The 13456-nt window shown below is 41.3% G+C and overlaps 1 protein-coding gene across 1 annotated transcript in view; it reads right to left on the reverse strand.

The window, feature by feature from the left end:
• The window catches only part of LOC111970753 (copine-9-like), a 75584-nt gene that overhangs the window by 23014 nt on the left and 39114 nt on the right, over positions 1-13456 (reverse strand). The window contains exons 8-11 of the mRNA XM_023997513.2: positions 13342-13403; positions 13102-13148; positions 9918-10099; positions 5265-5392 (exon numbers count right to left, since the gene is read on the reverse strand). Coding sequence (XP_023853281.2) covers positions 5265-5392; positions 9918-10099; positions 13102-13148; positions 13342-13403 — 419 coding nt within the window. The remainder of the gene's footprint in view (positions 1-5264; positions 5393-9917; positions 10100-13101; positions 13149-13341; positions 13404-13456) is intronic.

Consider the following 13456-nt stretch of genomic DNA (forward strand, 5'->3'; position numbering starts at 1 on the left):
TTATTACTATAATGTGGTAGTTATTACTATCAATGTTGTAGTTATTACTATCATGTTGTAGTTATTACTATCAATTGTAGTTATTACTATCATGTGGTAGTTATTACTATCATGTGGTAGTTATTACTATCATGTGGTAGTTATTACTATAGTGTGGTAGTTATTACTATAAGGTGGTAGTTATTACTATAAGGTGGTAGGTTATTACTATAGGTGGTAGTTATTACTATAGTGTGGTAGATATGAGTATAGTGTGGTAGTTTATTACTATAATGTGGTAGTTATTACTAATCTGTGGTAGTTATTACTAATCTGTGTTAGTTATTACTATAATGTGGTAGTTATTACTATCATGTGGTAGTTATTACTATAATGTGGTAGTTATTAATAATCTGTGGTAGTGATTACTAATCTGTGGTAGTTATTACTATAATGTGCAAGTTATTATTATAGTATCTGGTGCTATGCTGGGTTTTAGGAGGTGAAGGAGCCTAGGAGTGGATTGATTCACCCCCACACCTCACATATTGACAATCCACACGACTGGATGGCCTCAGCTTCACCATCACCATCTCTGTCCCACAAGCACCCACAGTCGCACGAGCCGACTGTCTCAGAGCCGGAACAAGGGAAGAGAAGGGGGAGAGGAGGATGACGAAGCAGAACAAATGGAATGGAGGGAAAATGTGAGAAAGATTGAGAGAGAGAGGGAGGTGGAGACGAGGGCGAGAGAGAAAGAGTGGGAAAGGAGAAGATGAGAGCTGAAGGTAAAACAGGAGAGATAATAGCAGACAATAGAAAAAGGTATGAAGACAAAGAAAGAGAGAAAGTAAACATTTGCAAGAAAAAGGAAAGAGAGATGAAAAAGATAATATTATTCCTTTCATTCTCTCGTGGTGGTGCTAATCATCAGCTGCATCATCATCATCATCATCGTCATGGTAATATAGCACCTCATTGAATGAGAGCTCATTAAGTCCTTGAGGCCACAGTCGAGCCACAGCATCCCACTCTATTTAGTTATGCAACCGAGCTGCCACATTCGCTGGAAAGGATATTGCCATACTTATATATTATGAGACAGCTAAAAATAAAGAGAAGGTATATTTCATGAAATACATTAAAAAAAAATGTTTGCCTCATAAAATATTTGATTAAGTTTGGGAAAGAGTGTAGTCTTACTTCCTAGCTGGGAGACTACCAATAACACAAGACTGTCTATTATTCATATTTGATGCTCTACTCATTTCTATGGAAAGTATGCCGGGACACAATATAACACCTCTGTGGACCGCCTTAGAATAAGATAAGGAGATGGATAACATTAAAACACATTCAGACGAAAGGACATCTACTATTCCTTTCTAATGCTACAACAACAAAATGATATAATGAATTATATTTCAATGAACTAAACGGCCCTCTCTAGTACTACAGTGTCCTATACATTCAGACAACATTCAGCAACACGACTCCTGACAAGCTGTAATGGTCCCAAGGCCCAATCCTATCCCAGCTCATTAAGAATGCATGAGCACACCGAGAGAAGGGGAGAGCAGTTAAGCTAGGCTGTCTGTCAGAGAGAGGCGAGAGAGGTGAGAGGCGAGAGAGACGTAGAGAGAGAGAGACGTAGCGAGAGAGACGGAGAGAGAGACGGAGAGAGAGACGTAGCGAGAGAGAGAGAGAGACGTAGAGAGAGAGAGAGAGAGAGAGAGAGAGAGAGAGAGAGAGAGAGAGAGAGAGAGAGAGAGAGAGAGAGAGAGAGAGAGAGAACTTGTCAAATTAACTCTTGGGGCCTAGGGCAACGTAAGGGTGGAGAATTGCAGGGGAGAGGAGTGTGTGTGTGGTTTTGTGTGTGTGTGTTTTGTGGGGGAGGGTGAGGGAGTTTGTGTGTTTGCATAATGTACAGTGCATTCGGGAAGTATTCAGACTCCTTCACTTTTTTCAAATTTTGTTATGTTACAGCCTTCTTCTAAAATTGATAAAAGTTGTATTTTTCACCTTTCTAACAAGTCAGTTCATCAAATTTGTGCTCTTCTAAAGCTGCCCAGGTCAASTGTAAGTGCTGTTATTGTGAAGTGGAAACGTCTAGGAGCAACAACACAATCTCACTGAACGGCACCGCCAAGTGCTGAAGCACGTAATTGTAACGGCTGTCGTCYGTGGAAGAAGGTGAGGACCAAGGTGCAGCGTGGTAAGTGTTCATGATGTTTAATAATCATCAAAACAGAACACTGAATAACAAAATAACAAAGAAACAACCGAAAACAGTTCTGTCTGGTGCAGACACACAAAGACTGAAAATAACCACCCACAAAACCCAACAGAAAACAGGCTACCTAAATATGGTTCCCAATCAGAGACAATGACTAACACCTGCCTCTGATTGAGAACCATATCAGGCCAAACGAGAAAACCAACACAGAAACACAAAACATAGATAACCCACCCAACTCACACCCTGACCACACCAAAACAAAGAAAATACAAAAGAACTATGGTCAGAACGTGACAGTAATGCGTAAAAGTAATCTGTTCTTGAATTCCAAACTGCCTCTGGAAGTGCCAGCACAAGAACTGTTTGTCTGGAGCTTCATGGAATGGGTTTCCATGGCCGAGCAGCTGCACACAAGCCTAAAATCACTTTGAGCAGTGCCAAGCGTCGGCTGGGATGGTGTAAAGCTCGCCGCCATTGGACTCTGGAAACTTGTTTTCTTGAGTGATGAATCACGCTTCACCATCTGGCAGTCCGATGGACGAATCTGGGTTTTGCAGATGCTAGGAAAACGCTACTTGCCCGAATGCATAGTGCCAACTCTTAAGTTTGGTGGAGGAGGAATAATGGTCTGCGGCTGTTTTTCATGTTTCGGACTAGGCCCCTTAGTTCTTAACGCTACAGAATACACTGACATTCTAGACGGTTCTGTGCTTCCAACTATGTGGCAACAGTTTAGGGAAGGCCCTTTCCTGTTTCAACATGACAATGCCCCCGTGCACAAAGCGAGGTCCATAGAGAAATGGTTTGTAGATATCGGTGTGGAAGAACTTGACTGGCCTGCACAGAACCCTGACCTCAACCCCATCTAACACCCTTGGGATGAATTGGAACGCCGACTGCAAGCCCGGCCTAATCGCCCAACGTCAGTGCCCAACCTCCCTAAGGCTCTTGTGGCTGAATGGAAGCAAGTCCCCACAGAATTCTTTAAAAAATATATATATATATTTCACCTTTATTTAACCAGGTAGGACAGTTGAGAACAAGTTCACATTTACAACTGCGACCTGGTCAAGATAAAGCAAAGCAATGCGACAAAAACAACACAGAGTTACAGTCAATAACACAATAGAAAAATCTGTACACAGGGTGTGCAAATGAAGTAAGGAGGTAAGGCAATAAATAGGCCAATAGTGGCGAGGTAATTACAATTCAGCAATTTACACTGTGCTATGTACTGATGAGGATGTGCAAGTAGAGATACTGGTGTGCAAAAGAGCAGAAAAACAAAAACAAATATGGGGATGAGGTAGGTAGTTGGATGGGCTATTTACAGATGGGCTGTGTACAGCTGCAGTGATCGGTAAGCTGCTCTGACAGCTGATGCTTAAAGTTAGTGAGGGAGATATAAGTCTCCAACTTCAGTGATTTTTGCAATTCGTTCCAGTCATTGGCAGCAGAGAACTGGAAGGAAAGGCGGCCAAAGCAGGTGTTGGCTTTGGGGATGACCAGTGAAATATACCTGCTGGAGCGCGTGCTACGGGTGGGTGCTGCTATGGTGACCAGAGAGCTGAGATAAGGCGGAGCTTTACATAGCAAAGATTTATAGATCACCTGGAGCCAGTGGGTCTGGCGACGAATATGTAGCGAAGGCCAGCCGACGAGAGCATACAGGTCGCAGTGGTGGGTGGTATATGGGGCTTTGGTGGGGCTTTGGTGACAAAACGGATGGCACTGTGATAGACTGCATCCAATTTGCTGAGTAGAGTGTTGGAGGCTATTTTGTAAATGACACTGCCGAAGTCAAGGATCGGTAGGATAGTCAGTTTTCCGAGGGTATGTTTGGCAGCATGAGTGAAAGAGGCTTTGTTGCGAAATAGGAAGCTGATTCTAGATTGAACTTTGGATTGGAGATGCTTAATGTGATTCTGGAAGGAGAGTTTACGGTCTAGCAAGACACCTAGGTATTTATAGTTGTCCACATATTCTAAGTCAGAACCGTCCAGAGTAGTGATGCTAGTCGGGCGGTTGGGTGCGGGCAGCGATCGGTTGAAGAGCATGCATTTAGTTTTACTAGCATTTAAGAGCAGTTGGAGGCCACGGAAGGAGTGTTGTATGGCGTTGAAGCTCAGTTGGAGGTTAGTTACCACAGTGTCCAAAGAAGGACCAGATGTATACAGAATGGTGTCGTCTGCGTAGAGGTGGATCAAAGAATCACCCACAGCAAGAGCGACATTATTGATATATACAGAGAAAAGAGTCGACCCGAGAATTGAACCCTGTGGCACCCCCATAGAGACTGCCAGAGGTCCAGGCCCTCCGATTTGACACACTGAACTCTATTTGAGAAGTAGTTAGTGAACCAGGCGAGGCAGTCTTTAGAGAAACCAAGGCTGTTTAGTCTGCCGATAAGAACATGGTGATTGACAGAGTCGAAAGCTCCAACGTTCCAACATCTAGTGGAAAGCCTTCTCAGAAGAGTGAAGGCTGTTAAAGCAGTAAAGGGGGACKAACTCTATATTAATGCCACTGATTTTGGAATGAGATGTTTGATGAGCAGGTGTCCACATACTTGTGGTCATGTACTGTATCTGCATGTATGTGACTCTTGTATTGTGTCAAGCAAGTCAAAGCACGTATATACAGGTAACCACCCTAATAAGGAAACACTTTAGTAAATGAAGGATACAAAGTATATTGAAAGAGTGTGGTTCCTGAGTTAATTAAGAAATGAAAATCCCATCATGCTTAGGGTCATGTATAAAAATGCCCAGCTGCCCATTATTTTGGCTATCATGGCTATATGAAGAGATCTCAGTGACTTTGAAAGAGGGGTCTCAAAGGAGCATAGGGGGTTTAAAGTGTGTGTGTGTGTGTGTGTGTCTGTACTCTTTCTGTATGTGTTTGTGGGTGTGTGTGTGTGCGTGTGCGTGTATATGTGTGTGTGTGTGTTTGCGTGCATGCATATATGTGTACATGCATGTGTGTCATGGGTGTGTGAGTTTGTGTGTGTTCGTGTGTGTGTGTTAATTTCCTGTCATTCTCTCACCGTGCCACCTGGTTGATGACAGGAGCGAAGTTGGTGGGTCCGTAGAGCTGAACGGTGCGGAGACTCTGGAAGTACGCCTCCAACACTCCCTCGATCCCGACACAGTTAGGGTTCTCACTGTTGGAGTTCTGTAGGAACCATGGACATTATTTAAGCTAGCCCCTCTACACCAGTTGTTTGAACATGAAATCCCCTTTTTCCTTCGAAACCATGAACAAGAAAAATATTGATGAGGGCTATACATTGAAACATTTGATGAGGGCTATACATTGAAACATTTGATGAGGGCTATACATTGAAACATTTGATGAGGGCTATACATTGAACATTTGATGAGGCTATATATTGAAACATTGATGGGCTATACATTGAAACTTTGATGAGGCTATAATTGAAACATTTGATGAGGGCTATACATTGAAACATTTGATGAGGGCTATACATTGAAACATTTGATGAGGGCTATACATTGAAACATTTGAGACTTTTGATAATAATAAAGAAGTCTTTATGAAGTCAACGTCCATTGTGACGACGTATGCTTCTGACGATGCACGTTCATTACATAATGATGTTATGTATGAAATATATGAGTGTCTTTGTTCTTTTGCCTCATGTCGGGACTGATCGGTAATGGGAGCACTCATGTCAGTAGGCATAACACAGGGCTGATCGGTAATGGGAGAATTTAAGTTGGCTGAATATTTTCTTTAGACAATGTGAAAAAGACAAATGCCATCGCCTGGGTAAATCAATCAAGACATAAGAACAAAAATAATCCAGCAAACAATATGTTTGTTCCCAAAAATGAATTTATCGTCACATAATACAAACAAGTTAAATAGCCAAAAGTCATTCAGCCAACATAAAAGAGTCTGAGTCTGCTTTAAGCCCTGTCCAGCCAGGAGAAAATAGTGTTCTACAGCCTATATCCTTCATTAAAGTTCATCTGACAAAAACGAGAGAACAGCCATCTGATCTTTCTCATTCTCTTTGAAGAGAAAACTAATTAAAAGGAAGAAATAAACAAGTTAAAAGAAGTGAAAATTAATGCCTGCAGAAGACACACTTTTTGGTGTCCGCAACTGTAGCTGGTAAAACAGGTTGTATAACTAGCCACGAGGGACACTGGCACATTGTTGTGACACGACTATTATTGACCTTATGGGACAGACTCCATGGGACAGAAAGTATAGTAGTAGTATACTTAGGATTCTACATTTTACAGACGTCCAGCTCGAACTTAGTTTATTCAGACCCCTTCCCTTTTTCCACATTTTGTTACATTACAGCCTTATTCTAAAATGGATTAAATAAAAACAATTAATGTTGTGACATGACTATTATTGACCTTATGGGACAGACTCCATGGGACAGAAAGTATTGTAGTAGTATAGTTATTGTTCTACATTTTACAGATGTCCAGCTCAAACTTCGTTTTTTGCACAATGAGAATTGGGTGAGWCAAATGACTTGTATCACACATCTGCATCAACCATTACTGCAGCAACCATTGCTTGTACAGGCTTCATAACATTGTCATAACACTTCATTACCCTCTAAACCAGACATACCGCAACATACACAAGTGCTGAACTAAAAGTTATAAGCCTGTCATCAAGATCAAAGGGCAAAGTACTTTGAAAAGATTGCTACCTATGGAGGGCAATTTAAAAGGAGAAGACGTACTCTATTGTCCATTTTCCTTACAGTCCACTGTATTATTTTGCTTCGATCTTTGTATAATTTCCTTCACGTCAACGAGACTATTTAAGGCGAATTCCTCCCGCTTTGGGAGAAAAAAAAAATAGCTGAAAATTAGGCTGCTTTCGTTTTTTTTTACTCTTCTTTGTTCAACAATTCCTCCGCTTTTTCCTCTGTCCAGGGAGATAATAGACGTCTAGAATCTGAGGAGAAGTCGTTTTTTTGTGCTTAGTGTTCARTCTTTATTGTTCTTTCTTCATCGGTTCATGATGCTAAGCTAAGCGCTGCGTCCTTCAAAGTCTACTCCAGTCTCCGCGTCTGTCTGGTCCCTCGTTTGGTTCGCACTTTTCTGCAACAAACAGATGGATTTCCTTTTTTCTTTCCGAGCCYCTTTCTGACTCACAATGTTTTCTTCCTCTACCCTTGTTCAAACTTCACACAACTACTTGAGGCCGACGCTAGCGCATGGGCMTACACAACGGTGCTGCAATTTGTATTTTGTGTTGACATATTTAGAGGCTTTTGTGTTCTTCGTGACTTTATTACCCCATGTAAAGGTAATGTGTTCACGGTGTAATTCATGTGGGCTGTACTGATGGATAGAGTCAATGTCAGACTTCACAGAAAATCCCAAGAAACTAAAGAAACTCACTACTGAATCAAGCCAATACTTCTGACGATGTATGTTAATTATACAATGATGTTATGTAGTATAGAAGTATGAGTGCCTCATGTTAGTAGGCATAACACAGGTAGGTATTTCACAGGTAACTGTATTTTCATTGCTAAGAAATATAATAGATTTGGCTTGGAGCTTCAGTCAGCCTTGGATACAAATTGATATAGAGGATGTACAGAAAGATGGCCTTCACTACTCAAAAATAGGCTATTCAAGGTCTCGCATCTGAGCCCGACAGATGGATACATACAGAGCATTCGGAAAGTATTCAGACCCCATGACTTTTCCCACATTTTGTTACGTTACAGTTTTTTTRCCCTCCAATCTACACACCATTTTTATTTTTTTTTATTTAACTAGGCAAGTCAGTTAAGAACAAATTCTTATTTACAATGACGGKCTACCAAAAGGCAAAAGGCCTCCTGCGGGGACAAGGGCTGGGATTAAAAATACAAATAAATTAAAGAAAAATATAGGACAAAACACAAGAGAGACAACACGACACTACATAAAGTGAGACCTTTTTGCTGAAATATCACATTTACATAAGTATTCAGACCTTTTACTCAGTATTGTTAAAGCACCTATGTCAGCAATTACAGCCTCAACTCTTCTTGGGTATGATACTACAAACTTGGCACACCTGTATTTSGGAAGTATCTCCCATTCTTTTCTGCAGATTCTCTCAAGCTCTGTCAGGTTGGATGGGGAGAGTCGCTGCACAGTTATTTTCAGGTCTCTCCAGAGATGTTCGATCGGGGTTCAAGTCCGGGCTCTGGCTGGGCCACTCAAGGACATTCAGAGACTTGTCCCGAAGCCACTTCTGCGTTGTCTTGGCTGTGTGCTTAGGGTCACTGTCCTGTTGGAAGGTGAACCTTTGCCCCCAGTCTGAGGTCCTGAGTGCTCTGGAGCAGTTTTCATCAAGGATCTCTCTGTGCTTTGCTCCATTCATCTTTCCCTCGATCCTGGCTAGTCTCCCAGTCCCTGCCACTGAAAAACATCCCCACAGCATGACGCTCCACCACCATGCTTCATTCACCATAGGGATGGTGCCAGGATTCCTCCTGATGTGACACTTGGCATTCCCGGTCAAAGAGTTCAATCTTGGTTTCATCAGACGAGAGAATCTTGTTTTTCATGGTCTGAGAGTCCTTTAGGTGCCTTTTGGCAAACTCCAAGCGGGCTGTCATGTGCCTTTGACTGAGGAGTGGATTCCATCTGGCCACTCTACCATAGAGGCCTGATTGGTGGAGTGTTGCAGAGATGGTTATCCTTCTGGAAGGTTCTCCCATCTCCACAGAGGAACTCTGGTGCTCTGTCAGAGTGACCATCGGGTTCTTGGTCACCTCCCTGACCAAGGCCCTTCTCTCTCGATTGCTCAGTTTGGCCGGGTGGCCAGCTCTAGGAAGAGTCTTGGTGGTTACAAACCTCTTCCATTTAAGAATGATGGAGGCCACTGTGTTCTTGGGGACCTTCAATGCTGCAGACATTTTTTGGTACCCTTTCCCATAATTGTGCCTTGACACAATCCTGTCTTGGAGCTCTACGGACAATTCCTTCGACTTCATGGCTTGGTTTTTGCTCTGACATGCACTGTCACCTGTGGGACTTTATATAGACAGGTGTGTGCCTTTCCAAATCATCTCCAATCAATTAAATMTACCACAAGTGGACTCCAATCAATTTGTAGAAACATCTCAAGGATGATCAGTGGAAACAGGATGTACCTGAGCTCAATTTCGAGGTCTCATAGCAAAGGGTCTGAATACTTATGTAAATATGTTTTTTAATTRGAATACATTTGCAAAAATGTCTAAAAWCCTGTATGGGGTATTGTGGGTAGATTGATGAGAATTGTTTTTATTTAATCAATTTCATAAAATAAGGCTGTAATGTAACAAAATGAGGAAAAAGGGAAGGGGTCTGAATGGTTTCCGAATGCACTGTATACTGTTCACTATTTTAGTTTCTGGCTCTTGTTTGATATGAACTCTTATTCGTAAATGGAAGTGTATGAATAAAGAAAGCAATGTAGAAGGCAACGTCACATAATAGTTAATAATGGAAAAGCGTGAGAGCAAAAAACATATTACAGAAGGGACGTTGTTGTCAAAAAATATTTATATAGTTCCAAGGACTCTTCTGTGGATCAGTAAAACTGTAGGAAGAACTACCAGCACCTCTTTGCAATAAATGAAACAGTTCCTGATCATTCCCCACTCTGGTAGAGAAGTAGTACCATTCTCTCTCCCCCTCCCTCTTTCTCTCACCAGTGGGAAGGCATGGGAGATCTTGCCGTCCGGTGGCAGCTTGGCTCCAAAGCCGTAGGCGGGGAACATCTTGTCACTGTCGTAGTCCTGGATGATCTCCCCCACAGCCTTCAGGGCCATGGCGTAGGCATTCATCTGGTAGGGACTCATGTAGTGCAGAGAGGTGGGCTGGGATGGGTTACCTGGAACACAGCAACAGAGCATACATTATTTATTTATTTCATTTAACCTTTATTTAGACAGGGAAGTCATATTGAGACCCAGAGATTTCAAATGAGTCCTACACAACATAAGTACAAAACCAACCTATCAAATACAAGAAAAGCATGGGCCAAATAGTGTCCGTTCCACACTACCATACTACTTGTCTTATGCATTTTGAATACTTTGATCTAGCTAAGTGGTATGCTAGGGTGAATGCTGACCTACAGCCACATGGTTAGGGTTCAAATCCACCTACTTTCCCAAACTAGGAGCGGCAGCATTGCAGTATCTGATGTTCATTTGATAGGAAAATATTGTCAACAACATTTGCCCCTGCTTTAGACCAGTCTTCAACCTTTTCTTGCCCTGAGACCCCAATCATATGTTAGCCAACATTTTGGGGGGCGCATGCCTTGTCTTATCATCAGTTGAATGGCAAGGAGAAGTAATCAAKWTTTTWAAATGAATAGATTTGGTAGATAGTTTTGAATTATTTTGACCTCCCCACATTATACAGTACCAGTCAAAAGTTTGGACACACCAACTCATTCAAGGGTTTTTCTTTATTTTTACTATTTTCTACATTGTAGAATAATAGTGAAGACATCAACACTATGATATAATACATATGGAATCATGTAGTAACCCAAAAAGTGTTAAACAAATCAAAATATCTTTTATATTTGAGATTCTTCAGAGTAGCCACCATTTGCCTTGATGACAGCTTTGTACACTTTTGGCATTCTCTCAACCAGCTTCACCTGGAATGCTTTTCCAACAGTCTTGAAGGAGTTCCCACATATGCTGATCATTTGTTGGCTGCTCTTCCGTCACTCCGCGGTCCAACTCATCCCAAACCATCTCAATTGGGTCGAGGTCGGGTCATCTGATGCAGCACTCCGTCACTCTCCTTCTTGGTCAAATAGCCCTTACACAGCATGGAGGTGTGTTTTGGGTCAATGTCCTGTTGAAAAACAAATTATAGTCCCACTAATGACAAACCAGATGGGATGGCGTATCGCTGCAGAATGCTGTGGTAGCCATGCTGGTTAAGTGTGCCTTYAATTCAAAATATATCACTGACAGTATCAKCAGCAAAGCACCCCCACACCATCACACCTCCTCCTCCATGCTTCATGGTGGGAACCACACATGCAGAGATCATCCGTTCACCTACTCTGTGTRTCACAAAGACACGGCATTTGGAACCAAAATCTCACATTTTGACTRATCAGACCAAAGTACAGATTTCCACCAGTCTAATGTCCATTGCTCATGTTTCTTGGCCCAAGCAAGTCTCTTCTTCTTATTGGTGTCCTTTAGTAGTGGTTTCTTTGCAGAAATTCAACCATGAAGGCCTGATTCACAGTCTCCTCTGAACAGTTGATGTTGAGATGTGTTTGTTACTTGAACTCTGTGAAGCATTTATTTGGGCTGCAATCTGAGGTGCAGTTAACTCTAATCAAATTATCCTCTGCAGCAGAGGTAACTCTGGGTCTTCCTTTCCTGTGGCGGTCCTCATGAGWGTCAGTTTCATCATAGCGTTTGATGGTTTTTCCYACTGTCCTTGAAGAAACTTTCAAAGTTCTTGACTGACCTTCATGTCTTAAAGTAATGATSGARTGTCATTTCTCTTTGCTTATTTGAGCTGTTCATGCCAAAATATGTACTTGGTCTTTTACAAAATAGGGCTATCTTCTGTATACCACCCCTACCTTGTCACAATACAACTGATTGGCTCAAATGCATTAAGGAAAGAAATTCCACAAATTAACTTTCAACAAGGCACACCTGATAATTGAAATGCATTCCAGGTGACTACCTCATGAAGCTGGTTGAGAGAATGCTAAGTGTGTAATGCTGTCAAGGCAAAGGGTGGCTACTTTGAAGAATCTCAAATATATTTGTAATGAACACTCGGGGAGAAAAAGGTGTCGACTCACACGCAGAGCGCGGCAGGTGTTTATTTCACCTTCGCAGAAYGCAGGAATCYTGGTCACTGGCAGGCAACGGTCATACACAGGTAGGCAAACAGGCAGGTGAATCAAAACTAGGACTGAAGGCTATAACTGGTTCTCACAAACGAGCTAGGAAATGGCTTAATAGAGTCAAAATGAACAATACCTCACAAAGGCACAAACAGAATGAACTGAACTAAATAAGGAGCTGATGAGACCAGGTYAGTAACTAATACAGGTGAAAACAATGAACAAAAATGAAAGACAGGGCTACGTTCAAGAACACAAAGAAACAGGGCTACGTTCAAGAACAATCTGAAACAGAACACAAGGTTGACTAAGAAAATAAATAAATACAATATTAGGATTTGTTTAACACTTTTCTGGTTACTACATGATTCCATATGTGTTATTTCATAGTTTTGATGTCTTCACAATTATTTTACAAATTAGAAAATAGTAAAAAAATAAAATAAAGAAATACCCTTGAATGAGTAGGTGTGTCCAAATATTTGACTGGTACTGTAATTGGAAGAGGAAGTGTAACTCTAACATAGCCTATTAGCTAGAAAAGTAACTCCAAACCCATTTTCACTAATAGCAGCTGGTTAGCTAATTAGAGAAAGGTTAGCCATGTGTTAGCAAAAATATATGTCCAAGACAAGAAAGCTTACCAGCAGCCAGCAGCACTGGTACTCATGGGGGCTATGTCAGATACTCCAGGGAGTGTAATTAGCTCAATATTAGGAGTTGAGAAATAATAATTAATAGAAAGAATAATTATTAGAAAGAAAATATTCTCCTKTTTTATATTGTAGATATGTAATTSAAAATWGGTTTATTCTGTTGTTCCTAGCGATATTCATGAATATACCATGCAGTATACCATGTTAAATAACCCTGCTTTAGACGACAGGTTAGCATAATATTATTTTATAAGGATTTTAGGGAAACGTTAGCCCTTCAGTAGCCTAAAAGAGACACTAATAAACAACAAACTGTATCAGTAATTTGGCACTTACCATTAGATGCTGTGAAATCGATGGCCACTGTGAAGTTGAGTTGCGTCCTGGTGAGACAATGATTAATTACGATGAATAACAAACTTTACCAGGCAAAAACATAATAAAGTCTACAAAGGATATTGTTTGTTAAAACAACGCAAAACAATTTCAGACATGCACGCTAGACCTCTAACATTAATACAAAGTTATTGAGAGTGGCCTCTAACATTAATACAAAGTTATTGAGAGTGGGCTGACCCTCCTCGGATGAAGTCCACAAATGTGTATTCTGACTCCACTTTGAAGGACAGCAGTGTCACCTCCAGAGGATGATAGATAGATAGATAGATAGATAGATAGATAGATAGATAGA

The sequence above is a fragment of the Salvelinus sp. IW2-2015 genome, linkage group LG11 (genome assembly GCF_002910315.2).
Source record: "Salvelinus sp. IW2-2015 linkage group LG11, ASM291031v2, whole genome shotgun sequence".
Taxonomy (NCBI): Eukaryota; Metazoa; Chordata; class Actinopteri; order Salmoniformes; family Salmonidae; genus Salvelinus; species Salvelinus sp. IW2-2015.